The following is a 10,556-nucleotide window of genomic DNA, read 5'->3' as shown; positions in this document are numbered from 1 at the left end:
GAGAGAGGGGTGTGGGGAGGGGAGGGAGGGGGAGATTCCGCTCTCCTGCCTCTCCCAGCCCGGGCGGGGGGCGGGGGGGGGAGGAGGCCGCGAGGAGGGAGGGGAGGAGGGAGGGAGGGAGCCGAGGAAGACGCTCCGATAACCCGTGCGTTTCGTAAGGCTCGGAGCACTTGTACATTTCTGCAGGCGCGTAGCGAGCCATTCGCGGCGACTGCTGCAGCTCTGACTGCATCTTCCTTCTCCTCCTTCCTCCAGCTCCGCGCGTGTGTATGTGAGTGTGTGCGAGTGTGTTTTGCAGGTGTGTCCGTTTTAATTCTGCCTAGGAGGTGGGACTTGGTGACTTTAGCACCATCTTTTTTTCTTTTTTTATTATTATTTTTGCCTTCCCACCGTCTGTTGTTGCAACCCTGCAAAGTCTCGGAGTCGGAGAGCGCGCCTCGTTTCCAGAGCTTCTGGACCCCGCAAGCCGGCGAGCGCCGAGCCGGCCACCATGCCCGGCAGACCGCGCCACTAGGCGCTCCCCGCGGCTCCCACCCGGCGGCGGCGGCGGCCGCGATGGTTTCCGACGCTGAAGGATTTTGCATCTGATCGTTCGGCGTTTCAAAGGCAGAGGCCCCCCTCCCCCTTCCCCCCTCCCTCGCTGTCTTTGTTTCCTTCCCCCCCCTGCTCTCCCCACTCCCCCCACCCCACCCCCCTCTCCTTTCCTCCTCCTCCTCTTTTTTAGAAGCAGCGATCGGAGATGGATGTCTCTCTTTGCCCAGCCAAGTGTAGTTTCTGGCGGATTTTCTTGCTGGGAAGCGTCTGGCTGGACTATGTGGGCTCCGTGCTGGCTTGCCCTGCAAATTGTGTCTGCAGCAAGACTGAGATCAATTGCCGGCGGCCGGACGATGGGAACCTCTTCCCTCTCCTGGAAGGGCAGGATTCAGGGAACAGCAATGGGAACGCCAGCATCAACATTACGGACATCTCAAGGAATATCACTTCCATGTAAGTCAGGCGGCCGCTGCCCAGCCCGCCCCCCACCCCCGCCCCAGCTCCGCGTCTCTGTCTTGCCCGCGCGGCCCGGGAACCGGCCCTGCGCTCCCCAGCTCGCCTCTGTTCGCAGCCTGCCGGGTGCGCATCAGGCTCGCCCTGGCTCGGGAGATGCTGTAGGGCTGCGTGTTTCAGGTGACTCCAGCCCTAGCCAGGCGTGATTTGATGATGCTGGTGGGTACCTCTCCCTGGAGAGGACCCTTCCGGGCGGAGTGCACCCGGGCCCAGCTCCTGTCCCCGCCCCCACCCTCTGCCTGCTCGTTTCGAGGGTGCGAATTGGGTTCTATGCCCCCCACTAAATAGCAACAGTTTGGCCACGCTCAAGTGGAATAAAGTAGAGGCGTCTCGGTTTCCTGACAGGCGGTGGCAGATAGCGGCGGCAGAGGCAAAGCTTAGCCTAGCCGAGGAGGGAAGGTGACAGATAGGGACTGCTTGAGAACCAATCGGGATTTTTTTTTAAACTGTTTCCCTTTGGAGAGAGCAAAACATGCCAATAAGTAAACAAGTTGGAAGCTGGCTTCTCCTGAGGAGACTTCGGACGTGTTCAGGCCGTCATGGACGCCTACCTCTTTGCTTTTCCTCCCCCGCTCCTGCCGCCTTCTCCAACCCCATTTTGGGCATTTCCGAGACATCCCCCCCTTTCCCACCCTCATCTGCATCTGGGCGCCTACAGACCCTTTCCTGGCTTGGGCTTCCATAACTGCCCAGGATAATTCTGAGTCAGGTTGCTGGAGGCAGAAGAGAGAGGAGGACTTGGGTTTTGGGAAGGGGATTTCTTTCACAATTCTGCGGTTCCTTTTTTTTCCCCCTTTCTCTCAAAAATCGAACTCTGCGTGGCGTTTGGCTGGTTTGCCCCGTCTGAGTGGGACCCGGTGTAGTGGCCTGTTCCTTTCTTGTTGTTGTGTTTCTTTGGTAGGGATGGGGCCAGAGGCCTGTGAAGGAGTGAAAGGAAGAGCCAGGGCCAGGAGCCTGCATTGCCTTTCTTTCATTCTTCAGCCAGGTGACCACCACCCCTCTGACCTCTCTGCCCCGGGAAGGAGAAGGGTGTGGATAGCTCTGGGATGCTCGGAGGGCAGCTCATTGGTTTTTGCCCTGGTGCTCTCAACCCTTGGGAGCTCCAGGACTGAGTAGGATGGTGGCCAGGCTCTGAGGGAGACGTTTAGGGTAGCTCTTTGCCTTGGGGACAGACTAGAGCAAGAAGGGACCCAGTGTGCTGTGGCTACTGCCCTCTCAGTGTCCACCCCCTCCTCTCTTTGCTCCAACCATTGCCTCAGGTCTACAAAGCCTGAAGGAATTGGAGTCAGGCTCTCTCCAAAGCCCACCAGTTCTCTTGGTTTAAGGGAGACAGGCTTGTGTTCTTGCAGCTTACACTTTGAGGGAGATGGACAGCCTTGGAAGATGTCCCCGACTCCTGGAGACAATCCTGACCCATATCTTAGCTCTGCCTTTCATTCCTTACAACCTCCAGGCTTGTCAAGGATGTGCAGATAGACAGCAAAGGGGTAAGGGGAGGGGAGAAGAGAGCAAAGGAGAAGCCTCTACCCACTTGGAGGCCAGTGTCTGTCCGGGAGCAAGGTCTGGAGGAATATGTTTCAGGGAAGATTGGACCTGGATCTGGGGGGGGGGTGTGGATTGTAGGGATGGATGGAAAGAGCTTAGTGGCCTGTGCTCTGGAGCTGGGCATGGAGATTTTCAGGTGATTGGATGTGCCAAGGGTTGGAGAGTTTGGGAGCCAGTGAGCTGTGTCTGCCTTGTTCTCTGCTCTAAGGATGTGTATGTCTCTGGGAACCCTCAGGGAGGCAGGATTGGTCACAATCAGATAGGCTCTTTATGGTCACGAAGAGGTGTCACACCTCTCAAAATGAGGTTTGGGGAAGCGGTTCTATGGGGGTGGGGTGGGGGAGGGGCAGAGTAGGATTAGTTGTCCCCGGGGACATTGGTGGGAGGAGGGGACACAGTTGGCCTCTTGCTCCTCTCCTGGCATTAGAGGGTCCCAGGAGAGTGCCTGTGGTGATCTGAGCAGGGAGACTGGGAGCTGCTCAGTGGGAACTGGACTCTCAGCCATCAGGACTCTCTCCTAAACCCATCTGACATCAAAGAGTAAGTGGTAGGGAAGGTCAGAGGTCAGGGGTTAGATGACCCTCCCTCACCCCATCTTCCCCCAGTGTCCTGTTATGCCTGCGTCTGGTATTGACTAAACTCAAGAAGGGACTCAGACTCCCACTCCAGAGGCAAGGAGTCCCGAGGAGGGAGAGGAGTCATGTTCACCCAGGGAAGAACATGCCCTTGTTGCTGTCTTACTCTTTAAGACATGGAAGATTAAGGGGAAAGATAGCCTTTCCCAAGGCCACCTTCCATCGGATCTTAGCACTGAATAATGGGCTATCCATATATCCCAGGTCCCCAACCCAAGGCTTGCCGGTAGCGGTGGGGCTTAGAGAAAGAGAAGCACAGGGCAGGAGAGAATCCAACACTAGGGTGGCCTGGGAAAGTGTCCTTCAGACTCGTGTGTCTAGAGATCTAGGGTCAGGAGTGGGCATCGCCTGTCAGCCTGGAGCTCTGGGTGATGGCGTGTGGCTGAACAGATTCTAGGCATGGAGAGACGGCATCTCCTCAGGTTCTTCTCAAGTATCCATCCTCCGAGAGTGAACTCTTTGTGCTGAGTTTTTAGACAGACAAGGTTTTGTTTCCTTGTGGCCCCAACTCTTGTGGTGTCATTCTGAGTGGTGGCTGTGCCCATCCAGAGCTTTGGGTAGAAGAGACCTTGTTAATATAAGGAGGAAATCAGCAGCAAGCATCAGGGCAGAGGGGTAGACCTCGTCTCCATCTCATCATAGTACTCCAAAGAGTCCATAGCTGCTCCAAAGGGTCCTTCCTGCCTTCTGTTCCCTTTCTGTTCAAAAGGGCAGTCTTTTTGTTTTGCTACTGTAGCTCTTAATATACCATAAACTCATCCAAAAGGGTCCATAGGCAGCCACACCCAACTAGACTCTGACGTCACAAAGGCAGGAGGGTGGTGGCCAAGATGGTGTGTTGTCTAGGCTGCCTCCTTAGGCCGGGCCTACAGGGTTGTGTTGGCTTGGGATGGCGTGTCCTTTGAATGGTGGAAAGAAGATGGAGGTAGAGACTGTGGCGTCGCTGGGCCAGATGTTCTTGAGATCACTTGCCTGGGCTAGCAAAGACCATGTACTCTGGACTGGGGCACTGAGCCGCCATTTGTATACCAGCCTGAATTGCCACAGGGTTCCAGGTGTTTGGTGGGTTTTTAGTTTCCTGTATTTCCCCTTCCTCTGGAGACACTCTGCGGACTGAAGGGGTCACCTGGAGGCTCCGCTCTCTAGGCTTTTCGATTTTAAGGAATGGGTGGGCGACCCAGCCTTGACAAAGGGCAGTGAGAACTAGAATCCTAGCTAACATATGAACCAGGGCTGTAAAGGCTCCACAGCAAAGTATTAAGAGCCCCAGGATTGGGGTTAAGCCTAGGAGAGGTAGGCAGAACAGAAACAGGCCTTGGAGGTTCTACTTGGAAGCAAGAGGTAATAGGCCCTGGGTAGAGTTATTTCCAGGCTGAAAGCTGGGGCGGTGGACTTCTTTGGTGGCAGGATTTTATACTGAGGCCAGGTTGTTGTTGGGTGTCAGCATCTCCTATGACCCAGAATCCTCAGCTTCAGTATGCCCAGCAGGTTTCCTTTGGGGGCTAAGGACATTAGCTCTGAGGCTACCTGGGAACTGAGAACATGATAGTTTGGGCAAATCCAGTAGAACCCTGACTATAGCTTTGAGAGTTCTTGTATGGTGGGCCCAGGAGGGTTGATCTGAGTCTGGGAGATTCCTTAGGGTCCTGTAATGTTCCAATTGCTCTCTGTGCCCTGTCTTGAAGCCCTAATCATTGCCCTGCCTAACCGTGCCAGCTGACCCTTCCCATCTGGAAAGGATGATGGCCCCAACTCCAGATGAATCTTGGGTACATAATATGCGATTATCCATGGCCCTTTCTGTGTATGGCCCTTACCAGTGTCGTGACATTTTCTCTGTGACCAGGGATCCCCATCTCAAGTTCTCCATTGGGAGGCTCTTACAGGGCTCATGTGCCTTTGGGGAACTAGGAATAAGAAAACAGGATACAGTGAGTTATAACCTGGCTTTTCCCTATCTGCCTTGAGATGTTCTGGAGGGCTGCAGCCACTTCAAACCTGTGAATCTAACTGTGAATCCAGGCCATGGGTCAGAGTGTCCCTTCCAACTTGGATGTCTGCCCTCTCAACACCAGGAAACATCCCTTAGGAAGATTAGCCTCTTTTAAGGGTCTCTCTTGTGGAATTAGAACGACCTTGTGATACCACTAAGAGGAGGGCATGGGTGAGTCCACCCTGACTGTGAGCCACTGTCATTCTTTCCTTCCCCATGTCTAGAAATGTCAGGTCAACAAAAACTTGGCAGAATTTGTGACACAGGATACAATTCTTTTTTTTTCATTAACTGCCTGGACCAAATGCGTGGACCTCTAGATTGTTTTTAGGGTCCTTAGCCTTTCTTTAGAGGTTGGGCAACTGACTCTATGACCCCGATTCCCAGCCCTGGGCTCAGGCCTAGATGTCCTTGCTAAGATGTCATCTGTTTGCTGGAGGGAGGCAGCTCCCACTGCGAATGGGAAAATATTAGAACATCTATTGCAAATTATTCTGTCGCCTACAACAGGAGAGATTTAATATTTAATGTATGGATTAGAGATATCCCAGCATATGATAATTTAATAAATATGAGTGTTTGGGGTTTGTGAGATATGTATTTTTATTGCTAAATCATGCATAAGCAGAACAACATGGTGCCCTTGTTGCAAGTGATACACATTGCATTTGGAGGGGACGGGACAGGAGAGGTGACTTTGGAATCTCTTCTCCCTTTTACTCAGTTCTTGGCTGAAGGCATTTGTGAGCCGGCATGGGTAGATGGGATATAAGATGGGACCGGGCTGAGTGGGTCCAGGAGTGGTTCCTTTCTTTATCACAGGTTTCAATACTGGTCCTCCCCCCAACCCCCGCCAGGAGCCAGGCCGTCATTCAAATGATGCCTTCTGCAGTGGGCACATCTCCCTGGAGTTGTCCACCAGGCATTTGTATCACTAGTCCCAGTTTGTAGTTGCTCAGCTGTTTTTTGCAAGAACTATTTGAGTCGAATAAGCAGGGCTGATTATTCCCATTTTACAGATTCATCAAACAAAACAAGAGCAGAACTGTGGTCTTAGGGGATTGAGTTACCATGGAGTTTCCAATAGAAAGCATGAGAGGTGTTGGGAGAGCTGGCCGCTATTCTCCAGTGTACCTCCCCTGTTGGTCTGGTTCCCGTGGCTCCATTGTCCTTGGGCTGACCCTCTCATTAGCTGGGTACCCTATTGACCTGTTTCCCTAAAGGGAAATGTGGAGAACTTTCTGCCAGAAAGCTCTGTTGACCAAAGAGCAGCATTACAGAAGCACTCTGCTCTTAGAGACTTGGAAAGGGTAGCTGAATGTTGTGTATCTGGTCCAAGCCTGGCTTGGATGGAGGGTATGTCACCCAGATCTGCTGGTGACCCAGAGTGATAGCTAAGCCAGAGTCAACTGTCACTCTCTGAGCCAGACTCTGGTCTGGCCTCTGCTTTGGAAAGCATAAGTACTTGTTGGTGGCCAGTCATGGGCGCAGACTTCCTTAGGATGGCCTGCATCATCAAGAGTGACCACTCAAGTGGTTCCCTCCAGTGAGAGTTCTCTGGAATCTTCCCCCTGGAGGAGGGATCACCAGAATTTTTGATTCTCTTGAGTTGTAAGGTAAGGCTCCCCAGAAGTTGGAGTGAGAGTTAGGGGGCTGGAAGGCTGTAGGCATGGCCTTCCTCATGTTCCCAAGAATTCAGGGCCTTGAGAACAAGGGACTCAGTTGGGTTACCTAGATAGAGTATTGGGAAATTTCTTTTTCCAGTGTCACTCCCAGGTACTTGGTGTGGCCTCCTGCACTACCCTGCCTCCTGTTTGGGGGAACTTTGTCAAATCCAGAATCTCCTCCATTCTTGTGTCTCCCTCTGGGGCAATGTTTCCAAATTCAGGGTCCCCAGAGGCAGCAACTATGTGAAAGCTGGCAGCCCCAGGGCTCCTTGGAGCCTGCAGCCCACGCCAATTAGAAATAAACTCAGAGGGCTCTGCTGAGCTATTTACATGGATGGCTGGGGAATGGGGTACTCAGCAGGTCTGGGAGTCCTTTCCCCTGGCCTCATCTTCTGCCTCTGCTGCCTCTGCCTGGCTTGTACTACCACAAAGAGTCATCTGGTTTAGGGTGGTTGAAGATTCAGGATTCTAACTCCAAGCAGACATCATTAGACTTGGAGATCTGGGCAATTTCTATCTCCCACTGCTCTCCCCAGCCTGGCTTCTCTCTAGCTGTGGACAAATCCCTGTGCTCCCATGGGCCTCACGTTCCTTATCTGTAAGACAACGAGATCTAACATAGGAGAGCACTGTTAAAACTCAGCGTCCCACGTCACAGCCTGGCGAAGAGAGAACCGTGATCACGTGATCACTACTACTACAAGCCAGCTCTTACTGAGTGCTCTCAGTAACTGATCACAGTATTAAGTACTAGATAATTGATTATAGTTATCATTTACTCAACACTTACTGTATCCCAGAACGCTGCTCCAAACTTGTGAATTAAATACACACTAGCCCTGCTTACAGATGGGAAAACTGAGTCTAAAGAAGGACCTTGATTTCATATAGCCTGGCATTTTAAACATTCTGGCTTTTAAATATTAAGGTGATTGTCTATACCCTTCTGTATGGTGTGGATACATAAATATATGCAATTACATGCCCAGGTAAACAGGTACACATAGGTGAATATATTACTATTGTGATAAATTAATACTAAAATAAGAGGCTGGACAAGGAGGTTCTCAAGGCTTTATTCCCTATCCTTCTAGTTCCCTGAGTGAGAACTACCCTGGCTGGTATTTCAGGAAAGGCTGTCAGGTTGCTTGTGAGGAAGGTGTTCATGAAACAACAAAGCCTCAGACAGACTTCTGATGGAGACAAGAGGCTTTGGTTTCTCTGCTGGATCTGTTCCCAAAGGACTGTCCTTCTTGGAGGCTGTGTCTCACCCTTTTTCCAGGCACCCTTGGCTTCCCCACACTGTCCTGGCCTCTGAGACTCCAGACCCCACATTAGCCCAGGTGCAAGCTGGGTCAGGCAGGGATTCTGGGAACTGCTTGCTGGGCAGTAGTCATCCCCTCTCTGGGTTGAAGCCTGATAATCAGGCCAATGTTCCTGATGTTCACAAACAGAGAGAACCTGGATAGAGGAGAGAGGGCTGGGTCACGTCTCTTAGAGCTTTAGGGTATCAGAACTGTCTTTGGATACAAGCAGAAAGGTGTGTGGTGGGGAATTTGAAGAGCTGGTCAGCTAGAGTTGGCAGCTGATGTTGGGAGTATCACTCCTGAGTCGGGAGGTCTAGGTGTTCCTGGGCCTCCATTTTACTGTCTATATAAATCAGTAGCCTTCACTACCTCCAGTCCCTGCCTCTTGCTCATAGATGTGTCATCTCTCTCTTGTAGGGATAAGCCAGGACCTTTAGAGATGACAACCATTGTTTCCCCATGGAGACAGCTGGAGAGTCCTGCAAAAACATTGCTGGGCAAACCCTATTGCTGCTCCATGACTGTATGAACTTGCTACACCATAGAACCTCTCTGGCCTGTTTCTACTCTTGCAGTGGGGTTAGCTAACTCGTCTTTTCCCGCAGGGTCACAGGGCATTATTAAGTGGATGGTATGACAGACCTCCTTTACAGGTTCTGTGAAGAGTCTAACGCTGTGTTGGTTGTTTCCATTTCTGGATGACTGGGAGGACTTAAATTAGGAAGAAGATCAAGACTTTGAGCCATAAATCAGGAAAAGGAGGTGGAGAATAATTTGGGCTAGATCCAATTTTTTTTTCCTTAGAGGAAGAACTTGGCAGACAGATGAATTGATATGTCCCAGCCCAGTGAACTAGGAGCACAAAGCAGACACAGATGCTGGGCCTTGCTGCCCTAGGTCTCCTCCCACTGCCCTTTGGTGTCTGTACCAGAGGCTCAGGGATTGAAGGGGGCAGGAAATATTGGTGAGTTTCCCTGGAGAGAGAAACGAAGGGAGCGGTGTTAGACTCGCGAAGTCCTAGTACAGGCTTCCTGAAGCAGTACTTGGTGCTGTGTGTGCGTATCTGGGGGCGTCTTTGTACACGCACAAGTGCCTCTCCTCAGCGTTCCCTGCACATCACGTCTGAGGTTGCTGTAAACAAATCTTAAAGCCGCTGGCTTATTGCTTGCCGAGATTGTCTGTGTGTAGACTCCTGGTGGCCACAAGAGGGCAGCATGATGCACGAGTCGATTCTTGGTGGTTTGACCCATGGAGAGCTGGAGCCGGGATAGTGGCAAGTAGATTGCCAGCCTGGACTTTTGGAACCTGCCAGGAGTCAGGGCTAAGCTTCTGGCAGGGAGGGCTTCTCTATAGAGCCGGCCCTACTCTGGTTCTATCTGTGTGGTCTGGGGAATGCGAGGCTCCCAACCTGTGTATTTTGGCTTAGGAGCCGCTAGCTCCCTGGGAGAAAGCAGTAGGGAGCCTCTGATAGAGGGAACATCCTTTTCCCCTCAGCTCAGTCTCAGCGGGAGCATAGCTTTTGGCTTAGACAGTGGAAATGAACTAAAGGGACATATGTTCCTGGCCAGGAAAATCCCAGGCTTGGTGGGACACAGAAAGTTGGTAGTGACACTGGAATCAGGGTCTTGGAAGAAGTAAGCTTTTACTCCCCACTGCTCAGGCTGTTGGGTCTGCTGGTCAGAGATCGAGAGTAGCTTTTACCTTTTCCTGCCCTCCAACTCAAGTTTGGCAACTACAGGATGCCAAGTAGGTGCTCACTTAACATGGCACTCTGGCTCTTTCTAGAGGTGGGATCTTGGTGGCTTGTGTTAACCCTTCTAGACCTTGGGTGAATGTGCATCAGTGGGTATGAGAATGTCTTACTAATGGGTCATTTTGTTAGTGGATGCCTGCTGGGAGTGAGATGCATTGGTCCTTCTCCATTCCAGGCAGTCCTGTATTTGAGCAGGATGTTGGATATCATGTGCTCTTGAGTCCATCTGTGACTTGTTACCAGTGCTGGAAGCTAGATCATCTGCTCTGTGCTGAGCTGGTGGGCCTGGGACAGCTCACAGCTGCCTGGCCCAGGAATATAGACGAGGCCCTCTTTCTTGTGACCCATCTTTGCCCACCAACTTCTTTTTGAGCAATTTTTCAAGGCCAAGTCACTGAGAAATGTAGGAGTGGGTTTGACATTGACAGTACTCTCAGCGATCTGAGTCCTTCCCATGAAGGACCTTGTATTGACAGCAATGACAACATGAAGTTTCTGATTGTGACCTTGCCACTTCTCTGTGGGAACCTGGACTGGCATCTTTCTTTCTTTCTTTCTTTCTTTCTTTCTTTCTTTCTTTCTTTCTTTCTTTCTTTCTTTCTTTCTTTC

The 10,556-nt window shown here is 51.6% G+C and overlaps 1 protein-coding gene across 7 annotated transcripts in view; it reads left to right on the top strand.

Annotated features, from left to right (window-relative positions):
- Positions 1–128: 128 nt before the first annotated feature.
- The window catches only part of Ntrk3 (neurotrophic receptor tyrosine kinase 3), a 397,753-nt gene continuing 387,325 nt past the window's right edge, over positions 129–10,556 (top strand). For 4 of the 7 annotated variants that reach the window (XR_003837160.1, XM_021166477.2, XM_029479478.1 and 1 more), the window contains exon 1: positions 707–987. Coding sequence is in view for 6 of the 7 variants with exons in the window: in XM_021166477.2 (XP_021022136.1) it covers positions 740–987 (248 nt within the window). In the remaining variant the exon portion in view is untranslated. Of the gene's footprint in view, positions 988–10,556 lie in introns of all 7 variants that reach the window. The other 3 variants (XM_029479480.1, XM_021166481.2, XM_021166478.1) reach the window with 3 other exon arrangements.

The sequence above is a fragment of the Mus caroli genome, chromosome 7 (assembly GCF_900094665.2).
Source record: "Mus caroli chromosome 7, CAROLI_EIJ_v1.1, whole genome shotgun sequence".
NCBI classification, from domain to species: domain Eukaryota; kingdom Metazoa; phylum Chordata; class Mammalia; order Rodentia; family Muridae; genus Mus; species Mus caroli.
Note: the sequence above shows the minus strand (reverse complement) of the source record. Positions and strands in the feature narration are given on the sequence as shown.